Consider the following 26,412-nt stretch of genomic DNA (forward strand, 5'->3'; position numbering starts at 1 on the left):
TTCACACAAAGAGATCTGAGAAGCTACAAAAAATAAGGGTAATGGCTGTTTACTTATTGAAGAGATATTTTTTTTTCTGTCATGTACATACACAAATATTACACCTCTATATAGTAGGAGGATGACAGTTACAGAAAGAACGGACCATGGAGTTAGACCTAAAAGAATCTTACAGTCAATCTGGCTACCATTAAGACCTGTCAGGCAATTGACCCAACAAGGCCTTCAGATACTGAGCCATTCTGTCTCTTTCCAAAAAGATAGCAAGGCTAATTGTCAACTTTGAAAGAAAAAGATTTTGTGACTTCAAATAGCTTTACAAACACCTTCCTTTTGTTATGTTACTTTTATAATATACTCTGATCTGATAATATAAATTCTGTGCTTCTGATACATCAGCCTGTGTTGTTTTTGTCATTAACAAAAAGATCCTACTGACAACACAAAATAAAAGACTCTGCAGCTGTGTGCTAGTTAAAACATGCAGAATGTGCTGGGCAATCCTTAACTAGTTACGTTTTCTAATGTTGCTATTGTGAAAACTATTTGAGCTGTTACTACAAACGCTGGATTGGAACTGTCAGATGCAACTGACTTCTGAAGATAGTGGATACTTCTTTGCTTGAAAAACTAGCCTTTTTATTTTCTATGTTTTATTTTCTCACAAAGGACAGAAGCTTTGTCAACAGCCTTGTTGCCCACAGGTCATTTCACAGAGAAACAGAGTAATAGATGAGATGCCAAAAAAGAAAACATTCTGGCTCCCTTTGCTTGGACCAAGCTTTGAAAATGGAGGCTAAGCTTATGAAATGTATATTTTGTGGTGGTTTTTTGTTGTTGTTGTTTTTTGGTTTTTGCTTTTTTTTTTTTTTTGAATTACAGCATAAGCAGATAACTGCTACTCCATAACTACAAAAGAATCAAAAAGAAAAAAAAAGTTCCCTTTTCTCTCTAGCAAGAATCTAAGTTTCAGAATTCTCGCTGTTAAAGCCCATTCTCTGATCAGCGGGGCCCAAGCAACAACTGTTGTGCTTCCTAAGGCAGAACAGGAAACACAGTTCAGGAAGAACAGCTAAAATCGGATTTCACAGCAAAGGGGTTAAAAAATATTACAAAAATAAATGATTGCTATTTGTGAATAAAAAGCAGACCCTTTTATCGTAGCATCTAAACAAGGGTAAAAATGTTTTCTAACACAGTAAGACAAGCAGTTGTAGCTGCTTCCTAATGCAAAGTAGAACAAGTTTTTTTGTTGTTTGTTTGTTTGCTTGCTTGTTGCATATTACCTTAATGTCCATAATGGCAGAGCCTTCCCAGGTCTGGCAGCCCTCACAAAAGAGTCAGTGTAAATGCTTTACATGATGCATTTCAAAACTGTGAAGCTGATCATCACACCTCCTTTAACAAGAAATAAATAATTTTTAAAAAATGCTAAAGGAAATTAGAAAGGAAAATGTAAGACTATTTTTATCAGCATTGGACTACTAACAATATCATAACCTTGGCTTCCAAAACCAAATTTCTAGGTGACCTTTCTTTTATTCTGAACCTGTTCTTTCTTTTTTCTTTTCTTTTTTTTCCTTTTTTTTTTTTCTTTTTATTTTCCCCTTTTTTTTTCCCCTGAACCAGAGTTTGAGTTGCTTTCAATGTTTTGTTGGCTAGATATTTTTAAGTGGAAGTTCAAGTGCTGTAAAGGTGGACTCATTCTTCTTCCGCTAAAGGCAAGGGTAACCTTTCGGCTGTCTTAGACCTGATCAGGCTCACACAGAGAGTGCAATACTCACACAGCTGAGCCATTCTTTGTGATTCTCTTTAGCACCCAGTTCCTTGTTCTTCCTCTCCTTCCTCACCCAAATCCACCTCTAAGAAATGTTCAGAACCACACGAAGACCTTTCTTCCATCTCACAGTTTTGTCTTGGGGTAGGGGACCACAGAGCTAGAACCTGGCCCCAGCACTTCACAGCTACATGGATGTGCATCCTAGCTGAACCAACAGTTCACAGAACTGCAAAAAAAAGGTCCCCCTTTAACATTACATCATCAGACCATGTTTTCTTCTGTGCTACATGACCTAGCAAACATACCTCGAGTATTTTGAATTCTGTAGAGAAAAAAAAAATAAAATAAATTTCTGAAGTATTTCTAAAATATTTTATTGCCCTTATTCCTGTTCAACAGAAACCCCATCACACCCATTCTTTTTAATGCTTTTTTTGTTCTTAAGACTATCACTAGAGCAACACATAAAAGATGTTCTTTATTCCCTGCACACTCTAAACAAAAACTAATGTCAGTGTTCATTAAGGCTGAACCATCAAACCCAGATCTTTTGCATGAATATAAATTGAAGATGCCAGTGAATTAATAATATTAGCAAAACATTTAAAATGTTGGTTTTCTGCAACTGTACCAGTTAACTCCATTTGAAACACCTGTACCACAGTCTTTTGCTGGTAATAAATCACTAGCAATTGTCTTTCGATTTTTCTTAAAATAAAAATAAGCAAACTACAGTTCAGCTTTGGAGTTATTTAGAATGAAAAGGATTTTTTGTTTGTTTGTTTATTTTTTTAATATATATATGTATATATAATGTTGCAAAGGCAAGATCAAATGAAAATGGAACTCCCTCCCTTCTTTCAAAAACAATGCAAAAACAGTCAGGCCATATATTAAAGAAAACTTTATATAACATAACACCTGAATAGTCACAGATGCTGTATTTTAGGTGAGATATAGCTTGTGATGTTCACTATTTTTCCCATCATACACAGAAACAATGTCAGCAAGGTGGGGAACGAACAATAGCAGAAAAACAAGAGAAATTTTATGCTGTTTGGGCAATGTGGTACTGAATCGCCTGATTTATAATTTTGTTCTTTTCACCACCTCCTTTTCTCTTTGGATTATTTACAGAGCTGAATGAACACAAAAAATAAGAACAATTTTTTTAAATTTCCCCAAATAATTCACAAGTATGGATCAAGTTCATTGACTATGTTTGATTTGTTTCACAGGACTGCTACCAGTAGATATATCTTCTTTTTTACTCAGTATTTTGGGTACTCATCTGAGATGTGGCAAACACAACTTCAAAACCCTGTTTTACCAAAGGGATCAAACACTACATCTTCCAGAAAATAAAATGACCACCAGGCTGCAGAGTTTTAAAGAGGAAAGTGAAGATAAATAGTGTTTCCTGTCTCTTTCTCACTGTTGTTCATTCTGTTTCTACATTTCCTGGACTGCAAACTTGGGTTCCTATGTTTCGGGCAAACATCTTCATCTTAAAAAAAAGAAAAATTCTGAGTGCTCTGTAACTAGATAAATATTACAAATTTTGGACAAACTGAGAAATTATTAGAGGACTCTGAGTTGATGATTTCCCCCTGCCAGTCTTAAGAAAGCAATTTTGTGCTCATGGAATTTTCTCCCATGGTGCAAGATGTAGCTTCATGTCCAGTCATCGGTCTAAGTACCTTAATTCTTCTTGTGTCATAAAGCTATTTTGCATCCTCCTCATGCACAATGGGGTAAAATCACCCCAACACTATGACCTAGCCATTTGCTTTTGTCATAAGTGCTTCAGAATTGTGCTTGGAAAATGTGTCACTGTTTACTGGAACCAAAATTTTTCTTTTCCCCTCTTTTTTTTTTCTTCTTAAAAAATAAAAAACAAATAAAAAAAGAAGCTTGAATAAAATGATTACACCTAATTCCAAACCAGTTTAAGTGACAATCTGCAAATTCAGCCAGTGACCAAACTTGAGATGCTTCCCCATGTACGTAGGCTCATCCAAGAGTGCAGGCAGAAGTTTCACCTCTGATTGCCTTGAATGCAATGACCCAGTGAGTGCACAGGTTGCACTACACCAACAGCAGGTAGCTAAGATTACCCTTGCATACATTAACGAACGGGTTCTTTTGCAACTTTTGCACTTCAAAGCCACTTAACCTATGCTTCAGTGAGCCTTCAAGATAAATACAAGCTCTTAAAATAGACAATTCTGAATAATTCCACTTAATGTCATAATTTAATAATTATAATATATGCCATTGAGCCAAATTAGCATAAAGCATTAGCATTATTCAAATAGTTGATGTGTATTTATACTGTGATACTTGGGCAATTTTAATGTCTAATTTTGGAACATTTATTTTATTTTATTTTGAAGCAACTTTGCCTAAAAAGAAAGTAAGGATTTACTTGTTGCAGAATATGACAAGTTTATAGCTGTCAAAATCATAGAAGAAATGGAAGTCTTCCCATATCCCGAACTGGAATTAAAATTCAAGACAAGCAAGGAATTTTCCAAATGAAATACATACTACTAACATACTTACATGTTGCCAGCAGGACCCCGTCTTAACTACTGTTGCACATGAAGGAGGCATATTTTTTTTTTCATTTTGCAAGGGATATGGATTCATTTAGGATTATAGCGTGCATTCTTCAGTGATTTTTCCAATAAAAAATCCCACTAGTAAAATATACCTGCCAAAAGGAAGAATGAAGCCACACAAAGTAGAACTATATCATATGCTTGATTTCAGGTTCAACTGTCATTTTCAAGAGATGTTAGCAAAGGTATTCTACAAAAAGCAGTCATGATGTATTTTTAAACATTCCTAAATAATGCCATCCAGCATCACAAACACACAAATTAGTTCATTTCTAAAGTGAGGCTACTGTAAGGGTTGTATAATAATTAGACTCTCAAGCTACAGCATGCACACCTTCATTAGTCACAGCCACTCATCACACAAACACAATGAAACAGTAAACCTTACAAAAACTCATGAGTTCTGAATTTCATGGTAAAGGTTTATGAAGGATGAGAAAAAAAATCTGAGAATCAAGGATTTCTTCATCCAAAAAGCTTAAGACTTTACACCTACTGTAAATGTTATATAGATTAAAAAAGCAGGGCACTCTTAAATTTATAGGCATCTTCAAATATTCTAACAAAAGTATATTTTTGACCTGCACTCTTAAATAATACAGGAAGATGATCAACTTACATTTGTTTTCAAAAAGACAGGAATGGCATGACTCAGACAACATACACGTGATTTTAAGTTTTAACATTTAGGAAAGTGTGTTTATAGGCCTCTGCAAACTGTAATTCATTTGCTCCAAAAACCCATATGAAGTCCAGAAATAATGCTATGCTTACTCTTGTTGTATATACAGAAAGCCAAGAGAGGAGAGCTGAGCAATCTGCTCAAAGCCAGTGGGTGTCAGAAACAGTGCTCTTAATCAGGAACAATAAAAAAATATGAGCTCCAGGGCCTATTCATGAAAAATTTCTTAGAGAATTGAGGCCAAAAGAGAACTTGACATAATTAGTTACAAAAGACAAAGTATAGACATGCTCCAATGGAAAAGAAAAACATCACACTCAAATTGAAGAGCAAATAACCGCCCAGAAAGCAGCTTAAAGAATGCATTTGTTGTAAGGATTATTTTATCTCTGGGATGGGCAATTTTAACGTATATGAAGTTTTGTTTAAAATAATTATGTTGATTTTGCAGTGACAATGTAGATAAATAAAGAAAAAAGGTAGCTGAAAAGAGGATGAACTGAACAGCAAAGAGAAAACAGAAACAGTATTGCCTAGCTCTTGGTTCTGAGTTCATCCTTTTGGCTGTGTTGTAGTCCGGAAAAATTCAAAGCCCTAAGAAGAGGAAGTAGAACAGGTAGGTTGAAACATTACAAATGCCTAACAACTCCTTCGTATTTCAACCTCATCCTTCAGCTCCAAAAGAGAAAAATCTCAGAGAGAAAAAGGAAATGAATTATGATTTCATTAAATGGAATGTAAACAGTAATTTGAAAACAAAGGGCGTTGGGATTTGTTGCATAGTCACACAACATTCCTTCTGGATTTGAAATTCACCAGCAGCAGTTCCTCCCCTTTTGAAGTACAGCCTCGCGTCTGGGCTGTTCAGCCTGAACAGCTGCTGGAGCTACAAAGGCTTTTTTCATCTGCTGCCAGGATGAGAGTGATACGGCTTCCCAACCCATCTAGGATTCCATGTTTTGCTTTCTATATTATCTTCACCCTGCTTCAGCAGGCTACCACAGAAAGAGAACTGAAGTTTGTGGCTGTAGTAAGTAGATTTTTTTTCTGTTTAGTAGTGGGGAATATGGGGAATTTGATATGGCTGTTGAATCAAAGAAGGTGTGCAGTTGCTTTGAGTCTTTTTGACTTAGAAATACTACTGCCCTTTGGCTTACAGAGTTTAAAAACTTGAGATAAAATGCTTCTAGTTATAAGAGTTTTCATCTCCTAACCACTACGTTTTTTTTTTTTTTATTATTTGTTCGTTTATTTGTTTTCAGGGTAACTGAGCCACTTAGCTTTGTGATAGATGCATAGCACACAGGATTTCAGAGATCGGAGGTCTAGTCCACCTGTCTTTGCTTGATTTAACTGACACTCTTGCACAGTTGGAACTGGTGACTCTGGCCTACCTCCTTAGGGCTTGGAAGCTTATGTTATAAGGTGCTTTGAGATTCCAAAATAGAAGACACCATAAAAAGAGAAGTATTTTCCACTTCAGAAGAACTGAATGGGCACAGTAGTATATGAAGAAACAGAAAAGGGCATTTTGTGTAGAGATTTAAGCTGCATTAACTTCAGGTATTTGAAAATGGACTGTAATTGTTTTTTTGCTGGGTTGTTACTTGTTTTAAAGCAACTAGACAGTACTCCAGCATCAGTTTCCTCAATAGCTGAGGAAAAATAGAGATTAATTCAATAAAGTATTTTGGATGGTGAAGGTTGCATCACAACTCTTTTCATCCTAATTTATCTATTTTTTAATTAGAGCTATACTCCTAAAGAATAGTTAGTCTAGAGTTGTATTTTCAACACAAAGTTGTGGGGATTGGAATTGACATTTATAAATAAGAATTTTACTATAAAGATATTCTTCCACCTTTCTGTATTTGAGGCATTGAGTGCACACATAACAGACAGAAGTAGTGTGTCCAAAACATATGATCTAGATTTTGATAAAGTACTTAATAGTTAGTTGTTTATTGGCTGGATTATGTAGATGTGTCACTTGGAGAAAGGCCAGAGTGCACAGGAAAAACCAGTTCCTATTGTTTTCGAGCCTTACTGCTGTATCAGACAGTGCACAAAGCAGGGACTTAACCCTCATTCCAGTAACGTTCTGAGTAGAGCATTATCCTCAAGTATTTCAATTTAAGAGGGACAACTAGACACAAGGGTGAAATCAGGCAGCTAGAAGGCCTTAGAAATTTAATTTGCTGAAGAAAACGAGGCTTTTACTGAATTGCAGCTGTTACTGTGTTCTAACAAGAAATGGTCCTGCAAAAAAAAAGTTACAGGAAATGCTTACCATTTGGAGATAAGAGCCTTCTTATCCAAAATCATCTTCCTTATCACACCTATGCAGCCACTTTCCCCAACCACCAAAAAGAGAGAGGAAAAAAAAAATACCATTATATCCATTTATGAAGTAACTTGACACAATTAAAGTTAAAATAATGTGTAAATTTCATTTAAACTGTGTTTCCTTTATTCCTGATACTTTTTCTTAAACGGACTGCCTAAAAAGTTACTATAGATTTAGTCTTATTATCAATATATATCTCCTTCCTCAAGGCATGGATTCTGTGTGTTCAATTGAATTTTGTCTTCTGAACTCACTCATTGAATTTACGTGGAAACAGAATTGCTAGCAGAAAGAGAAATTAGTGAGATAGGAATTGGCCCCAGCACATATCACTAATACAATGGAATCAAATGACAGTCAGGCTACAGTCAAAGCAAGTCTAAAAGATGTCTTTCTGAGATAATTCAGTGGTCATTTTCCATCCTCTGTAAGTTGCTATGTTGTCACCTGAGAGTACTTTTGCATTGTGAAAACGTGCCAAAATGACTTTTTAAAACTTTCTTAGCAGAACTGCACAAGATAAAATATACCTGTGGGGTAGGGGAGGGAAACCAGACAAACGTTCCCTTTTGCTCACTTCCAGATTTCTGCTGTGCCATGGAAAGGTGCCTTGCTCTCTCCTCATGACTTCCATGTTTGTGCTGATTTTGTGTGTTTTAATTATTGGCCACAAGTCTCTTTGTCTGAAAAGCTGTAACACCAGCCATTTTGTCAAAATGCTATTTTAGCTTTCCTTTTCACACGTAGACACTCATCTTCAGCATAATTCTTGTGCACTGATTTTGAAATAGACAGAAGAAAAAATATATATATTTAGGACCTTCGGGTACCCAAGTAGAAATGAAATACTGATTTATTGCGTCTTTATAAGGAAATTTTGACCTGTAACTTCTGCCTCCACACAGGCACTCATTTCACCTGTCATATGTACAAAGAGGTGTGGTTTTCTGAAGTATAATGACTTCATCATGTGTTTCTTCTTGTAAAGATAGGAAGTGCTGACTGAGCTTGTTATATTTGTCTAATCAACTCAAGCCTTTTTAAACCTAGACTAAACACGCTCAGTATTTCTGCATCTATGGTTTCTCTGAACTGGCAGCATGACTAATTCCATCGATCAATTGTTTTTCCATTCCTACTGCTAGCTTCAAAACAAGAAATCTTTCTGCTTGAAGTTCAGTCTATCAATAAAGATGTCTCTGTGAGGCCCACTATTACTCAGAGGCACATAATTCACTGTTATTCGTGGTATTTCTGAATGAAGATATTTTGTAAACTATACATGACATGTTCTCAGCTTACCCTCTCCCCCACCCTAGTTTTTCTCCAGTATGATTTTTCGCCTGATAACAATGGAAGCAAATGCTGGCCAAAGTCTGATTCACATGGCCATTTTGATCTGAAATGCTCACCCTCACACTGTTGTATAGAAACATTGGGAGAACTCAGACACCAAACCAGGTTCAAGCTGTACTAGAGTTAAAGGAGAGGGTATTTAATAACTATCCATCTATAACTTCTGAGAACAGACTGAGGTGAAGCACTTCATATAAAGAAACTGAAGTGAATACATCCAGCAGGTGTGCTTTGTCCTTTTTATGTATGTCCTCCTCACCCTTCCATTGTCTTCTCTGATTTTATGATGCCTCCTTCTTTTCTCTCATCCTTCTGTGTTGTATGTCTTCCAACAGGCCAGGAAGGTAATCTGTAACCCAGGAGTAATAAATGTTGCAGTACACAACGATTTTCAAGGGAATTTGAAGGATCAATTATTTCATGATGATTATTGAGAAATCTATCTTGATAACCAAGGCAAGCTTTGTAGGGAAACATTTTCTTTCCCTAACAGCATCAGGTTGTTAGTCTAATGAAAAGGAAAAATCTTTCAAACACACAAGTTCTTCTTGAAGTTCAGACAAAAAAAAAAAAAATGAAAAGAAAGTCTCCTGAAATGTAGCTGATGTAGCTGACTATGACTGAGTTAGACTTTCAGATTGAGTGGTAGTTCATGAGGCTATTATTTAATTTTCAATTGCAACTGAAGCAAGGTCATTTTCAGAAGTAGAAAGCAAGGAGAAAGTTTGAGCGTAAAGAGAAGACAGCTGTCTGAGAAACTTAGGGGTTAAAATAAAAACAGGGCTTAGGGTTTTGCTTTTAGTAGTTTTTGTTTCTTGCTTGTTACTTCCAACTTAATGTTAATATCATATTTATTTTTCACTGTACAACACAGATGCATAAATACGAAGAAGGAACTGAACTTTCTTCTCTTTCATGTCAACTTAAAGAATCTGTGCTGTTTTTTAGAAGAGAACAATCCCACTGTTTCCATTTCTAACGTTTAAAAAGAGAAATCTTTAGATTCTTTAGATCTCCAAACATATATCCAAATACCTTTGGATCTTTATCTGTTTGTCCTCTTGCCTCTACTCAGGTAAAAAGCTATTCTGTTCTGGTGTACTGAAAGTTCTTAGGAGTTGACTGTTGTGACAGTGACATACACAACATGTTAAGTTGAATATTCAAGTATAAAGCAATGTAAATTAGTATTTGAAATCGGACACATTTTTCACTAATAAAAAAGGCTTACCTCTTGGCCAGGTTTTGAACTGTTATTACATATTACCAAAACAGTCATTTAATTATGTCAGTTTGAGTGACTGTCAATCACTTGTAAAAGTGATTTTCTGTGAAGCTGGATAATTTAACAAGAAGTTTAACTTGGCTATACATGACATATTGAGGGAGGGTAATTCAGATATTTTCAGAACTATTTAATCTAGGGTTGGTACTTTCTTAGCATGCTGGATTACAGACACAAAAAGGGCTCATTTAAGGTTTCTGATGTACAAAGCATTTGACTGTAAACACCACACTAATATTCACCATGCTCGAATGTCCAGGATAGCAAAGCAACCAAACTCTTTGCTGTTACTAATGTTAATAGAAAAAAATCCTAGAAATTTTCTTAAATGCTTTCATAAATATAAGTAAAATTATTAATAAATATTAAGATAATGGTGTAATTATATACACTTTTTCTTCTTTATGTCATGGCATGAGTGTGAGCTCAAAGATGAGACAATGTACATGGAATTACTTTTAAATATACTGCTATGAAAAAAGCAGTTGCCAAACATTTCAAGTACGTATGCCAAAGTAATTAAATCCTCATATAAACACATCTGTAACTGGTTTAATATTCAAAGGTGCTGCTGAGTATCCAAAATTCAGTCAGATTTCTTGTCTGGTTGCCGACTTGGATGTAACCTATGGATGTAACCTGAGCACTGACATTCTGGCTGCTTAATTTTATGTTCTAGGTGAAAGAATAATCAGACTCATACCCACTAAATTTCAATATACTAATACCTATTCTTGAGTGTAAAGAACATACTCTAATCCTACTTGACTAGGTTTCTGCAGACTGTCCAATATTTCAATTTGAAAAGTGACACTGGAACTAAGATTTTATGCTTGTCTTCTAGATGGGAAAGAAGGGAATGCTAGCAGTAATTAATTTATTTTTTTTTTAAATGGGAATCTTACTAGGTTTTCCGACATGGTGACAGAACACCAGTTGTAAACTTTCCAACTGATCTACACAAAGAAAGTGAATGGCCCCAAGGATTTGGACAACTTACCAAGGTATGTTAACTCTCTCAGTAGCACTTACGTATGCTACAAAAATAGGAAATGGGCAGATTTTGATGTGTGCCCTGCAGACATGAGCAAATTCCAAGTACTGACAGTGTCTATTAGCAATACCCTGTAATTCATAAATATTTTTGCAACAATACTCATCCAACTACTGTACACTGAAGTCTTGTTCATCATAGCTGTATAACTATCTTCTTACAAACAATAACTTCCTGACAGTGTGTCTGCCTTCAAACAAATGGCAAATTTAAAGATTATCCTTACTCTAAAATTGCTGAAGTCGAACTACCATTAAGCACTGGGATCCGTGACAAGATAAATGATAATGAGACAAATTACCTTCCCACCAGGTCAAGTAATGAATCCATATTTCACATTGATTTCATATTTCATGGAAAGGATGCCCCCCCAATAATTAATAAAAAAGGGAAGTCTTGCAGGAGAAAGTTGATTCTGGGGAAATGTGTTTTCTAATAAGGCTGTTTTCAACCCAGACCTTCACTAGGATACACGGAACCTACTTCTTGCTCTGGCATTTCAACATTAAGATCAAGCCTTAGCTTTTTAACTGTATCTGGCACATGAAATTCTGGAGCAAAGAGAGGCCAATGCATTCCTTAACAATAAGTTGTCATGATGCAGAAACATGAATTGGAGACAATTCAGCATTTATTATTTGAAGTAAGGCTTTAAAGATCTGTAAATTTCAGGCATTCATAAAACAGGTTACTATCTCCCTGTAAGTAACTTATAAGAAGAAAAAAAGTTGTTGCTTTCATGAAGATTTTTTTTGAGAGCTTTTTTCTATTTTATTATCTTCTTAGCAACAGTAGTAAGAATGTACTTCTCTGAAGCTAAAAGTTACAAAGTTCTGCTCACAGTCTTGGAAATGAATGATAGAAAAGACAGCGTGCAGTCTAAGACAACTGCAGGTGTACCTAAACAAAGATGGGAAAGAAATTTTAAATGCATGGAATGTAAGCCACAAGTTTATCATTTATTTTGTAATTATTTCTATAATTTATCAGGTTGATAAATTAGCACAGCAATGACAGTAATGAATACTAGGTTATTAATACTCCTTTTTCAACTGTCACTAACTGACATACTCTTCACAGTGTTGCTCATGAATAACTCCAGTAGCATCTACAGAGCCACAGCACTGTGGAAACAGTATTTAATATAGAATCAGGTGCATTGCTTCTCCTGTAGCAGATGTTGAAGTCTTAGAATTTCAGAATGTATCATTTTTTCCATAGATATAAATGATTATTTCTGTTAAAAATTCTTGGTCACCTACAACATATACAGTATGCTATAAATGTGGTTAATAATCATGTAAAAAGAAATTGCTGAAGACAAAAAAGGAAATAGAAAATAAACTTATTTGACATTCTCCAATCACCTTAATCTAATAGCCATCTGTACACTTGCCTCACAGACTGGAATGCAGCAGCTTTATGAACTTGGACAGTACGTGAGGAAGAGATATTCCAACTTTCTGAACAGCACATACAACCGGAAAGAGGTATATAGCAGGACTGCCTGGAGGACAGTTCTCCAGCGTAGCAGAACTATGGACTTCTGATAGATAAAAGCACATACATCATCATATTCCTTTAATTAATACAAAAATTAAGGTAGCAGAAGAACTTTTTGGAAGTCAGGCTTTTATGTCAAGGTGAAAACATAGGCTCAAATCTATAACTTTCAGTTCCTACTGAAAGTTCTTAGTTCATTTTGGTTCTTCCATGGCTCAGTTTTCTGGGTCTGAACAGCTCCACACCATCGAATGAATTGGATATTTATCCATAGCAACCCAAAATTTTTCTACCTTGTTTAAACATGAACGTATGGGCAATGTGGTGGGCCATGTTCACATACTTTGTCCTGTGAATGAGAAGTCTCACAGTTGTTTGGATATGCTTGTCATACGGCACAGATCCATTGTGGGGAAGATATCACTGCTATTTTGGTCAATACATGAGGAATGCAATGATGGGAAGGCATAAAAGACTATAGCTTCCAAGAAAGACTTTGTTACCTGCTATGGTTATAAGTGCCTTTATCCCCGAGTTATAGCAGATGGATCGTATCAATGTACCTCTGAAACTCAGATGGAGAGCTTCAATCTTTAAAATCATGTTTAAAATCATGTTTTCTTATACTTTTTGGAACATACAGTTGGAAGGTTAGATCCCAAACTGAAAGATGCTTTGGCAATTTGATTTATACAAATGAAGTAGAGCCCTATAAAGTTCTAACAGCTTCACTGTTCTGATTCTATGCAAAAACATACAACTGAAAACAGGAAGCCATGATTGATGAGTTAAGTTTCCTTTTTTTTTTGGTGTTTTGTTTTTTAATTTTTTGCCATTCTATCTCCAGTTTTATATCCAAAGTACAGATTATGATCGCACAATTATGAGTGCCCAGTCATACCTATCTGGCCTCTTTCCACCAACTAGCAGCCAAATTTGGAACCCTGAGCTTCTCTGGCAACCCATTCCTGTTCATGTTGTACCAAAAGCAACAGATAGGGTGAGTACTGTCTGGATACTTCCTATAATGTCTTGGCTTTCCCGGAAGAAAAAAAATAAAAAAAAAATAAAGAAAATATTTTATTCCCTTTGATCTCAATCTAATAGAAAGCATCTACTGGCTGACAAGCATGTCACAGGTCAACTGTAATAGCTGCATGAAAATCCTTGTTCTATAGTTGCAGAATACCTGTTTTGTCAACCACACTACCATTTTCTTCAAGGTACAGCTATACAACTTCTTGATAAGATGCTTTTGGACAGTATTGCAAGGAAGTTGCCCTAAAACAGCATAGAGAACAAGTGCTTTTCCGAGTACCAATCAGCTAGACAGACGTTCCCCTCCTTAGCATGTTGTCTCTTTGCTTATTTAAGGAATGGGATTTACATCAGCCACTGTAATGACCTCTCAATTATTACTTTCCTGTTCTGGTAACACTGAGGCACCCTAATTACAGACAAGAGCCCTTTTATGCTCAGTGCTATACAAACACTTAATGAAACTAGCATTTGCCTTACGGTTCATAATAAGAGCAGTCCTACCTGAATGATAGGTCTTGTAGACGTTTTGCAGTATGCACCTCTTCCTGGCTGACTCAGATTTAGATTTTAATGCCACTGGCTCCTGTGACAAGGACTGTGTAAGGAAAGATGTTAATTAAGAACCAAAAAAAAATATTGAATGTAATGCCAGAAAAGTTCATTTTGTTCTGCCTTTGAGGATAGAAGTTGACTTAAAGGAAACGTATGCAAAAGACCTGTTAAATAACTGCCTGTCCAGTCACCAGCATCAGAAGAGGGACTCTTTCATAAGGGATGGCCACACTTACCTGCCCATTGGCCTTTCTCTATTTTAAAGCCATGCTTGAAAACAGGTCCAAGGAGAAGGGGTTCCCACAAACTTGATTAGGCACAACGTGATTCAGCTTGAAACTTGCTTCTGCCCCTAAACAAAAAATAATATTGTCACTATTATTTAAAAATGGAATACTAGGGGAAATTCCTATACCCCAGGATGTTAAAAGCACCAAAACAGTCAGAGCTTTGGCCAAATAAAGTCTCAAAGTTATTAGGAACATGACAGTGAAGTGCTACAAGCTGTTTGCAGACTACAAGCTCATCTGTAGAAATGTATAGTACCCCATCACTTCTGCAGCTGCTTCAGGACTGGGTATTGATGTTTCACTTTGGGTGACGAAACACACCTCTGCAGTAATTGAAAAATCATGTTAAATATGCAGACCACCTGGAAAAATAACATTGTTGCCTTGTTAAGCCAGGTGTTTTCAAGCCCTAAGCAACACAAAGTGGGAAATTGAGGCCAACTACAATCCTGTAAAAAACAAAACAAAACAAAACAAAACAAAACAACTAATCACAGTTTATTTTTGAGCCACTGAGATCTATCAAGACCTGACAGGCAACAGTACTGAGCACTGCTTAATGAAGCCAAAGGGAGTGGCTTAATTAATAAGACCTAGAGGGGGATAATTAAGACATACAGCCAGAGAAACATTTGTTATTGTGTAATTAAACATTCCCAAGGTTCATATTGCAGCTTTGAGACTTCACCCTGCAGTGTGCTTCTGTTACAGAGAAAACGTACCCTTGGAAATCTGTCCAAGTGAAAGTGTGCTACTGTCAGTTGGTGGCTGCTGCAAGCCTCATGTTGATTAATCAAAGAGAAAAGAGATGTACTCTAAATGCTGCATGCTAATGTTCATTCCAAGCCAGAGTAGAACTTCTTGCACTTTAAGTCCTACATAAGCCATAGATATTCAACTTTAATGGCATGGGGTTTTCCTAGGAGCCTCTACTGAGAGAGAATTTCTCTACTGTACGTTAAGTCTGTTCTATTACAAAGTTTGTATGGTTACAGGATAATATTACTGCTGGGTCAAAAATGTTCTAGTGATGCGGCATAAAGTGCTGAACCAGCACAAGCTTATTTTGCTCATCATAACTTTATTAGCAGACTTCATGAGGTATCATCTGTCCTTCTGCAACTGGCATAAAACATGTATTTGCCAACACACAGAGTTTGATGGATGCATATGTATTCACACACTGTTCAGATCGAATACGTACTATCAGGTGACCTCATAATGCATAGACGTGGAATTATTAAATATGAAACCATGCTTCTAAACAAGAGCGGAGCTATTAGGCTCATATTTTTGGATATTTCAGGAGCATGATTTATTTGTCACTCATATTTCAAGTTCTGTCCATTAAGTGGTACTTAAAGTGTTTATCATAATACACTACTTACCTCCAAAGAGCTGAGAGCAAGACATGCAGACTGAGAAGCAATTCAGATTCCAATAGTAGGTAGAGTCAAGCTGCAGGTAGTGAGATTCAGAAATTAAAAGAGGTCGACAGTATCTTTTTTAAATTCCTGATCATGGACCCTGACCAGATTTCCAAAGCAAACTCCTGACAGACATGCATTCCTTTCAAAATCAGTTAGACTGATGGAAATCAAGCTGTCATAGCCACAGGTAGCCACTGAAAACCTACTACAGTCTATTTCCTCTATTCATGAATTCATGAACAAGGTATTCAAATGAACTGTTATGGAGTAGCTGTATCAGGGTCACTAACAATTCATCTCACAAATGTTACATCAGCAATCTCAGCAACAGAGAAACTAGAGGTGTGTTTGTTAGTTCTACAGCTATTTTAAGTTTTACTTCTCCTGTTTCAGAGGCTGCATTTTCCTCTGAGTGATTGTCCCCGTTTTGATGAACTTCAGAATGAAACCCAAACATCTACTGAATTTCAAAGTAGAATACAACCATACATGGTAAGACAAAATAAAGATTAAATTTTTTCAATCTTTATTTAAATATATCTTTATTTAAATATTTATCTACCTTTAGGCCAATACCATTTAAAAGTATGTTTGATACATTTATGCATTTCTCATGTTTGCTTGTGTGTTTATACTAATTTGTATTTTAAAATATGAATTTAACATTCATTTTCTAAGACTATTTAGAGCTGCATATAGTTAAAGTTCAGTGATCCAAGGGGAGAAGAAATTCATGGATGCAGCAATTTCCAGTTACGCAGGGCAGCACAAAATTAATTCTAAAAATATGATAAAACTTGTGAAACTTAAGAAGGTTTAGGTCTTGCTGCTGCGACTTTATGAGATTGACACTGCAACAGATGCTTCTGTGAAGACAGGATGAGAGAGTTGGGGTTGTTCAGCCTGGAAAAGAGAAGGCTCTGGGGAGACCCTATAGTGGCCTTCCAGTACCTAAAGGGGGCCTACAGGAAAGGTAAGGAAGGACTAATTGTCAGGGGGTGTAGTGATAGGACAAGGGGTAATGGATTTAAACTAAAAGAGGGTAGGTTTAGATTAGATATTAGGAAGAAATTCTTTACTATAAAAATGGTGAGGCACTGGAACAGGTTGCCCAGGGAAGTTGTGGATGCCCCATCCCTGGAGGTGTTCAAGACCAGGCTGGATGGGGCTTTGAGCAACCTCGTCTAGTGGGAGGTGTCCCTGCCCATGGCAGGGGGTTGGAATGAGGTGATCTTCAAGATCCCTTCCAACCCAAACTATTCTATGATAACAGAAGAGTAAAAGAAACCCAACCAGGCAACACTTTGATTTGTGTAAATTTCTCTCAGAGATGCATTTTGGGTCCGTCATAAGATATGCTTCTGTTTTGGTTCTGACACAAATATTCACAATCAGTGATCCAAAATTTCTCATTCCAGTGCTACTGCAGACTGTAGGTACATGGATGGCATACCTGCCTCAAGCAACCATATGGACAGTAGTTGTGGTTATTGCTGCTCTCATATGCGTATGGTACACTTTGTAATAGCACTACTGAACTAATAAAGAAGGGGTCTTGTGTTTCTCATACCCTGACATTCTCTCAGAGTCACTTCAGGTTTACTTTCTATGCTTGTTGGGCTAAACCCAACTTTTTTTTTTTTCTTCCTTTTTCTTGGCTTCTAACTTTCTGGTAGCTCAATTACTTTGGTCAGATTCATTCACCTGTCAGGGAGGTGTATTACACCTTCATAGAAGTCCTCTCTTTCAGCTGCCAGCACGAAACAGGTAATGTAGGAATAAGGCAGATTATCCAATTCCTTTACTCTTCTATGGTAGCACATAGTAAGAATCCTTATGGGAACTGTTGTGAAATTATTACTTAGACAATCGGCCTCCTTTAAATAAGAGAAGGAAAACCTTGTTTCCTCTTCAGTTTCTTTTTGCCTTATCCTGAGTGTTTGCCTCTGCTTTTTTTTTTTTATACTTTCTATTTTCACCACACCTATTTTCTCATCTTCCTTTTCTATTAATGCCTTCTTCTTCCTTAATTCTGAAGTTTTGAGGTGACAGAGCAGTTGGAAGAGGGAGAGAAGGCGGCAGCAGTGAGAGCACCAGACTTACCTATCGCAGGGCTGAGCAAGAAGCAGTGTCTGAAATAGAAATCAACATCTTAAAATGGTTACAAAATGAAAACTGCAATCAAAATCTTCCCTTATGATAGTTTCACCTGCGTAAGATTAAATACTAGTGTGTTGCCAGGTTGGATGCTAGTGAATCTGTATGTATATACGTTCTGTATGTGCTGAGTATCTGTGGTATTCTTCACTTATTTTTCTTTTTCCCCCAGGATTTTTTACAAACAATGGCAGTTAACACAGGACTTGAACTAAATCATCTTAAAATACTTGACAATTTCCAGCTCTGGAATACATACGATACACTATACTGTGAGGTAATAATAATGCAGTAGGGGTTGGGAAAGAAAATAACTTGAAGATATGTTTTAATTAAACAATGCCAATGTGATTTCATAGGAATGAGCTGCCTTCCCTCTTGAATTTGCTTATTATTTTTATCATTTAATCTGAATCCAACTTTAGTGCAATGGTAAAAGATACCCCAAAAACATGGTTTACAGATTGGAAAACTACTGTTTTCATTTGATGTTTTACCCTGATGCACTGGTACCAAAATCTACTCCCTTTTCCTTTCCAATATGTTGTCATAGAATTATTTGAGCATGCTGGCTGGGTTGTATTTATGAACTATTAACAGAAAAAAATGAAGTTATTTGGTTTAATCTATCAAAAGGTAAACATCAAAATACTTACATGTTGAAAACAAGAGGTAAGATTATGACCAGCAAGTTAGAAAATTAGGAGGTGATGATAGCTCAGAGTGAATGAAGTCAGACTCCCCAAGCATGGGATGATTTCATCTGGTCCCAGTCAATATTAGCAGTACGTGAAGGTTGTTGAACATACCCTCCATTTAGAGGTACCTAGGCACTGTAAGACACAGTCATTCTTATGTGATGGGAGAGTGACACTTGTCTATAAATGACCAGTGATGGAACTGGCATCTGGACAACCTCATAGAAAAGGTGGGACAATTTCGAGCTGGATTGTACCCTGAAGACCTACTAGTAGAAGACAGAAAGAGGATGTGTCTGCAATCTTTCACACTAGCAACACCCCCAGAAAGTACCATTATAGCAAGAATATATTGTACTTACAAGAGATTCCCTCTACACAGATGATTCAGCTCTTCCTGTTCATCCACCTCAGGCTGATCCCCATTCCCGCAGAGGGTATTTCAAGGCATGCTTATGATAGAAACCAGAAATGAACAAAGAATTGCAGGACAGCCACACATAATCCAAATATAGTAGTGTGAAGTTGGGCAACAGAAAGATGGAAACAAGAAAAAAAATATAATTTTATGTTCCTTTATTACTAGGGTATTCACAATTATTCTCTCCCTGTATGGGCCACCAAAGATGTAGTGGACAAGATGGAAAAACTGGCAGAATTGTCCTTATTATCCCTGTTTGGGGTTTATAAAACAGAAGAGAAATCACGACTACAAGGAGGTAAATCAAAAATGCTTAGCTCTCAGAAAGGAGGATACAATGCTTATGATAACGTACAACATCCAATCACCTTGCTCATGCAAAATTATTTACCAGAACCGTGATTTGTAACTATAGATATTGGATGCCATATTAAGCATGATAATATGTGCTGAATTTGCATTGATTGGGTACTGAAAGGAAGTATAAACATGAATGTCTTTAGTTAGCTATCCTATACATTTTAAGAAATTAAGATTTTTGAGAAAGAAATATAAGGGAAAAAATGAGGCCTCATGGGTATAATCTTCACTTGTCTAATATTAATTTAAGTTTAATTTCATATCTCCAATATTTATTGTTGTTGTTTCTTGATTTTTTTTCACTTCAATGTACTGGTTATATATTGTGCAAAAACCTTGGCAACACAGTGATAGCTCTCTGAAAGCCTGATGTAAAGCTGCTCCAAAACAGTCTGATCACAATGGAAGATGAAAAATTCAAGTTATGTCTATATTGCAAGAACTGGGACTACTGATTAGCTCTGAAACTGGGGTGCACGGGCTCTGCACATTCTGGCTATACACTAGGAAAAGACCCAGGCATTCAGCATGTGATCCCCCTGTATCCTTGAACAGGAAACTCAGACAAGTGACTTGAATGTCCACAATCTGGACTGTTTGTTGCAAGGCTTTGCAATGCACCTAACCTGCATTCTAAACCTAGGTAAAGAATTATTAGCAGCCTCATCGTCTGGGCATAAACGTCACTGGGTCAAGCCATATAATAATTGCAGGCTGATACCTGCACTAAAGCCCGCTAGCTGGTAGCTGGCCATAACATGAGGTCAGACCTTTTTTAGTGTTAATAGAAACACTAGTTATGCCCTTTTCCTCTAAGATGATACAAATTGTGCTGCAAGAAATTTATGCTACCTTTGTTCCACTGGCTTTGGAGTATCTCTGGTTTGGACCAGAAGTACAAAAGAGCTTTGGAAAAAACAAGAACTGATACTGTGTGACTGGCTGGACTGTTAAAATATTTCTTCAGCATCTAGAAAGGAAGAGGCTACCACAGATGTCATTATTACAACACTTAAAAAAAAAAAAAAAAAAAAAGAGGTCTCAGCATAACAAAACTGGAAGTGTCATAAAAGGCATAATTCTCATAGTTCTGATTTCTGTAACCCCATCATTTCAGTTTACCTGGATGATGAATGACATATTTCCCCTTTGTAAATTCTTCTCTCTAGTTATGTACTTGTGGAAAGCTGAAAAAAGAAAAAAAAGACAAAAATAGTTTGAGGCCTGAGTAGATGTGTTCTGTTTGACACTCAAAATCTTTCCCTTTTTTTGTTTTATGCAAATGTAGTATCGTTATTTTCCTCTTCATTTTCCCCATCTTTTTTTAAGGTGTCCTTGTGAATATTATTCTAAATAGTTTTAAACAAGCTGCCAATTCTTCAAAAGAAAGAAAAATGGAGGTCTACTCTGCTGTAAGTATCTTCACCTTTTAAAAATACTGATATGATTTCACTAGTAAAAGTCTCTGAATGAGAATAATCAGTCTCCATGTAAGTTAAATGAGAAAATAATATATAGTTCAGTTCTGCTAATAAGCTGAACACAGGTCAGTACCAGAATACATCAGGACCATGATTCACACCTCAGTGTCAGTCAAACTGTATTTGGTAAATATATCAATGTATTTTATATATATATTTTTTTTCCTGCAACTTATTGATGCAGACTCTATAAGTTGCATCTTGCTTTAAGCGCTTCTAACCCAGAGATACTGACATATAGCAGAACCCCAGCTGTGTCTCCAAACACATACACATGAAAAGGATGGTACAGATGAGTATTCTTTAAAAATATATATATATATATATATATTATTTTAGAGGTTGAAGAGGGTCATTTCATTCAGACCAAGATCCACTTAGCTTATTTGCAATCCTGTCTCAGGCAGCTGCAGGGAAGAACATGAGAATAATGCCAGCATGGTGTGATTCTTCTTGTGATAGAACTTCCCAGCAAACTGTGGTTTATGGACTTCCTGTGACAGAATCTGTCACAGATTTTTTTATTTTTTTAATAGCTCTCGACAGACCTTCTTCCAACAATTTATCTACTCACTTTTAAAATACATTTGTACTTTTGGCCTCTGTAACATCCTGTGGCAATGACTTCTAAACTTAAAAGGAAGAAAAAATTCCTTATTTTCCTTTTCCTTTTCCTTTTCCTTTTTTTTTTTTTTTTTTAACTTAATACTGGTTTATCTCCCTCCTAGCACTTCTGTTGTGAGAAACAGGGAATGGCCATTCTTGGTTCGCTCATGAATTTACTATTTTCTGCCTCATCTCTTCTATCTTTCCTTTTCTGAGACAGAGTCCTAATCTATTTATTTTTTTCTCATACAGAATCTGCTTAATACCCAAAGTTTTTCCTGCTGCATTTTCTGTGTGTTTTCTAGCTCTAGTATATTCTTTTTGAGAAGAACAAGAAGTGCATACAGAATTTTCATTACTGTTTTAATATCGTGGGGCCATGTATATTCAGTATTTTTGAAACTGATCCTGAATAATTAAAATGCAGATGTTAGACTATAATATAAACAAGCCTAGCAAACATATATATACAGAGATGTCTACAAAGTTTAGATATCAAATTGTTTGGATTTCCTTTAATTCAACACCTCCTCCTGGATTTCCTTCCAAAAGAAGGAATAATGGGAAGAGGAAGAGATTGCAGGTGGGTGATTGGAGGGTAACAGATTCTGTCAAAAATAGAAGCCAAACTGAGATTTTACTGCGTAAGTCAAAATAGAAGAAACCACGGCTTAAAAAGTTCTGGAGCATATGTAGGGGTGAGGAGAACAGTCTCTGTATGCAACTGTTTGCTGTAATATCTTAAAAAGGATTTGTATCTTTACTTGAAATGTGATGAGATGCACTACATTGTACAGTCAATCTGATCTTGTAACCAAAAAGCATTCCTGAAGGAAGGGGGTGGGGAGGAAATGCACTGAAAAAAATAGATTTCTCAGATCAGATTTTGTTTTCCTCCAGTATTTCTTCTCTGTAATATAGCCAAAAGATGTAAGACAAATACTTCAGTAACTCTTTGAAAAAGTCCCCCGATGTCTGTAGTACTCTGTTAACATTTTGCCTGATGGTGAATATGCTGAATAAGGTCTTATTGTCAATTTTAAACAGGTTTTATTTTATCTGGATCTCTACTCCCTCTCTAGTCTTTTTCTTTTCTCATGATTCTGGTAGTTCACACTTTACTGAATGTACAGATGGATTATTTTTTTTTTCCCAATAGCATGACACCACAATTGGGGCCCTCCAGATCGCTCTCAATATTTTCAATGGAAAACTGCCACCATATGCTGCTTGTCAGTTTTTTGAACTCTACCAAGAAAGCAGTGGGCAAGTATCTTCTCATCTATGTAAGAACAAGAAGTGTTTGGAACTTGGCTCCCTCTTCCCCCCAAATTCTTTTTCTCTCAAATACTGTAAAAAGATACTAATTTGTTTTAAAGTGATATTTCATTGAGTAGTCCACAGGCACAATGTTATATTAAAAACAAGAAAAATTATATTTGCTGGATATGTGTGTATACGTGTGCTTTGAGAGACAGGAAGAAGAGAAAAACAGTTTTATCAGTTGGAAGTAAGTGGTAAAACAAACTTACCTGTTTCTTCAAATGATAGCAAGATTTCCAAGACATCTCATAAATCCCAAGGTAAACCAGGTGGTTTGGAAGAGCCAGAAGGCTCTTCTAAAGGACCTTTTGACCTAACTGGTGATCTGTGTGGTAACTGGCTTTTGCAAACTGTCTTTCAGATGTCTTTTACAAAACCTCTATTCCAGAAGACCAAATTCTAGATTAGGGCCTATTTGCAACATTCTGTCTCTCCATAAGAAACCTTTTATTTAAGAACTTTAAAAAATAAAATCTTTTTGATGTCGTTAATCAGGCAGTATAGCATTGAAATGCATTATCGGAATGACTCTTCGAAGGACCCTTACCTACTCACTCTGCCAGGATGCACCTCTTCTTGCCCACTTGAGAAGTTCACTGCATTAGTTTCTCCTATAATTACGGAAAGCTGGTCAAAAGAATGTGGGAAAAAAGATAAAACAAAAGGTAGTGTAACAGCTCTGTATTTTCTATGTATCTTACATAGAGTATCAAGGGCTCCAAACTTTGAACCTTTCACAAAATATGTTGATCTCCTTTTAACAGGTGTGGACCAGCTTTAATATATACAAAGAAAGCAGATATAAAATAAATTTCTCTAAGAATGTGAAGGATAGAGTTACCTACCAGTGTGAAGTTAGTGCTATTATTATCATACTCACATAAGGAGCAATGTAAGGACACAACCAAAACTAGAGTTCCTGTTGTTGAAAATGACAGAAATACGGGTGTAGGTGCTATGCAAGGAGTCCTGTTTATATCAGATGCACAAGACCTTCTGCAGATGCAAAGCCTAAATGGCTTGCACATGCGCAGTAAGATTGATACATCTGAATTTCTAGCATACGTACTATGTATTGAGGATACCTTAGCTTCCACTGTACATGTATTGTGCAGCTGATCTTTGCAGGTATAGCAGCTGTTTGCCTTGAACTACTGACAGCTGACAACATTTGCCAAATTCCTCTCTTCCTTCCTGGATATTATTTCCAGGAGGGAAGTGAGGGTCAAGGCAACACTTGATGCTTTTCATTAGTCCTGGTATTTCCCCCTTTCTGCATATACTCAGTATTTTGCTGATCCCTGATGAAACTCCTGTTTGCATTAACTACACATGCAATGTCACACTTGCCCCGTGAAAACCTAGCAGTAAGATTTGATCATGCACAGGAAACTATCTATGTGTTTTCAGGATTTAAGTGTATATTTTCATACCTACATTGCATATGTCAGTAAATGCAGTCCATGGGATCTTGACAGAAATACAAACAAAATTCAGCTATGAAAATATTACCATTGTACCTATTTGTCATTAGACTGTTACTTTGTATCTAAGATGACATACATATATGTCTTTCCTTAATACTCTTGTTGTTTATTTTTTTCCTTTACAGATATTTTTATCGGATTCGATGTTGCTGTTGGCTTGTTGTTCATTTTTAACCTTATACTGCTCTACCTCCTTTATCATTATGGACGCTGCAGGCGCAGAAACAATTACCAAGACATTTAAAGGAGAGGTGAAGAAATGGGAGAGAGAGCAGCTAGACATCAGACAACTCTTTAAGTTGCTCTGGTTTGTATCCATCAGTTTACTCTGGCCGAATTAATCTCCAAAGCATGTTCAGCAAACTTGAAGAGCTGAGGTATCTGTGGCCTAGATCCTAAAAGACTAAATATCTACAGTGAGAAACACTGTAGAAATATGTTATTATTAAGCAATTACATTTGTAGGAAGAAGAAATTATTCCAATTATTTTCTTCAGGTTTTCCACTGCTATTAAACATTATTATATCAAACACTGGAGTGAAGGGACACTATTGCCTTTTTTTTTTTATTGCTTTAGACCTCTTTAGACCCCTTTAGACCTCTGCTTCTCTCTTACCCTGCTCAAGGAGCCTTTCCTAAAAGTCATAGGCTGCAATATTTTTCTTACTTTTGTAAATGGCTATGTTGATGATACATAGGAAAATGTTTTCAGTGAACAGAAGCTGCAAGTACTGTGTGAGAAATATTCATACCAGCATTTTCACCCTGGCCTCCAGCTAATAAAAGCCTGCAGCCTGTTTCTCAAAGGAGTTATACTACTACAGCTCTCACTGAAATTTGTAGAATGTAGTGGGGGCACTGTCACATAACCAAGCATCAAGAAGCTTAATGCAACAGGATCTTGGTCAGTGCATACAGATTCAATAATATAGATAGGCAAATAATATTTTCTGTAAAAATACTTCTTTCCTATTTTTCTGAGCTCTCATTCATGGATGACCCTTTGCCCTGCATCTTTTCTTTGATGCATCTGTACTTTGTCTTGAATCAGGTCCCTTCTATAATCTTAGTTCTTTGAGCCACTCCTCGAATGATTCCTCTGGCTATCACTCTGTTAATCATTTTAACATTTTAATGCTTGCTTTACTCAAAAACAAAATAAATAAATAAATAAATAAAACTTGCTCAACTTCAACTCAAAATCACCTATGTTCTCAAGATATCAGGACATGCACTGGAAGAAAAGAAAAAAAAACAATAATAAGGATAATTCTGCTTTTTGTATATTAATTTCTTCTGTGAAATATATTTTATTTGTTTAGATTGTAAGCTCCTAGGGGTAGGGAATGTGTTCCTATAATTGCTCTCTAGTATCATAAACTAGTCTCATAAGCACTGACATTGTATAAAATACTGCTTATTGCCATATCTTCTGAATCAACATTTTTATCCTGTAGTCCTGCAGAGGATACTGTGACTTACGTTACTGTGGAGAAGCCTTTCTAAAAATCAAGACATCTATACAGACAGGTGCCAACAGCAAGTTCAGCCTGACAGACACAATGAGCAATCATGTGCTCAAGCTGATGAGTCCTATTCAGGTACAGAAGCCTAGAAAAAGCTGAGATTGAGCTGCTTTAGCTCACACGTAGCATCACATCAGTGTGGATATGCTGCTTTTGGACTGACTTTGACTCACATCTGTGGGTTGCAATTTGAAGCACAGGACCTTGGGTGAAGTACCTCTGATCTACAGAGACCTGCCCTCAATATTACAGCAATGGACACATTTAAAATGTGATATTGTTAGATGTATGGATTTTAAATAGCAAAAATCAAGCAGAAAAGCAAAAACTTGTGGAAATAAAGTATTTTCCAAGAATCACCATGTTTTCCTGCAGTAACTTCAGCTATTGGGGTATTCACCTTTTGAA

The 26,412-nt window shown here is 36.3% G+C and overlaps 1 protein-coding gene and 1 long non-coding RNA gene across 9 annotated transcripts; one reads left to right on the forward strand and one right to left on the reverse strand.

Annotated features, from left to right (window-relative positions):
- Nucleotides 1-824: 824 nt before the first annotated feature.
- Nucleotides 825-14,765, reverse strand: LOC308190417. Of its 6 annotated transcripts, none has more exons than XR_013947167.1 (8): nucleotides 14,659-14,765; nucleotides 14,461-14,576; nucleotides 14,174-14,267; nucleotides 9,049-9,138; nucleotides 7,964-8,209; nucleotides 7,377-7,436; nucleotides 4,346-4,496; nucleotides 825-2,006 (listed from the first exon to the last, which is right to left on the reverse strand). It is a non-coding gene; the product is annotated as an uncharacterized lncRNA (long non-coding RNA). The 6 variants fall into 6 exon arrangements; XR_013947169.1 differs by having other exon boundaries at nucleotides 825-1,398; nucleotides 1,785-2,006; nucleotides 14,461-14,764; XR_013947171.1 differs by adding an exon at nucleotides 12,525-12,674 and having other exon boundaries at nucleotides 14,461-14,764.
- LOC308190415 (prostatic acid phosphatase-like) lies at nucleotides 5,879-26,362 on the forward strand. Of its 3 annotated transcripts, XR_013947166.1 has the most exons (12): nucleotides 5,883-6,116; nucleotides 10,983-11,078; nucleotides 12,532-12,618; nucleotides 13,479-13,631; nucleotides 16,338-16,436; nucleotides 18,274-18,378; nucleotides 19,386-19,518; nucleotides 20,910-20,992; nucleotides 22,827-22,937; nucleotides 23,490-23,655; nucleotides 24,603-24,784; nucleotides 25,936-26,362. XR_013947166.1 is itself a non-coding variant. In XM_080581755.1 (11 exons), exons 1-11 carry the CDS (start codon nucleotides 6,003-6,005, stop codon nucleotides 24,719-24,721), a joined length of 1,266 nt encoding a protein of 421 aa, XP_080437881.1. In that variant the 5' UTR covers nucleotides 5,885-6,002; the 3' UTR covers nucleotides 24,722-26,362. The 3 variants fall into 3 exon arrangements, 2 of the variants coding, with proteins under 2 accessions (XP_080437882.1, XP_080437881.1); XM_080581755.1 differs by having other exon boundaries at nucleotides 5,885-6,116; nucleotides 24,603-26,362; XM_080581756.1 differs by lacking the exon at nucleotides 13,479-13,631 and having other exon boundaries at nucleotides 5,879-6,116; nucleotides 24,603-26,362.
- The last annotated feature ends 50 nt before the right edge of the window (nucleotides 26,363-26,412 follow it).

Source organism: Anser brachyrhynchus (genome assembly GCF_964034855.1).
Source record: "Anser brachyrhynchus genome assembly, chromosome: 2".
Lineage (NCBI taxonomy): Eukaryota > Metazoa > Chordata > Aves > Anseriformes > Anatidae > Anser > Anser brachyrhynchus.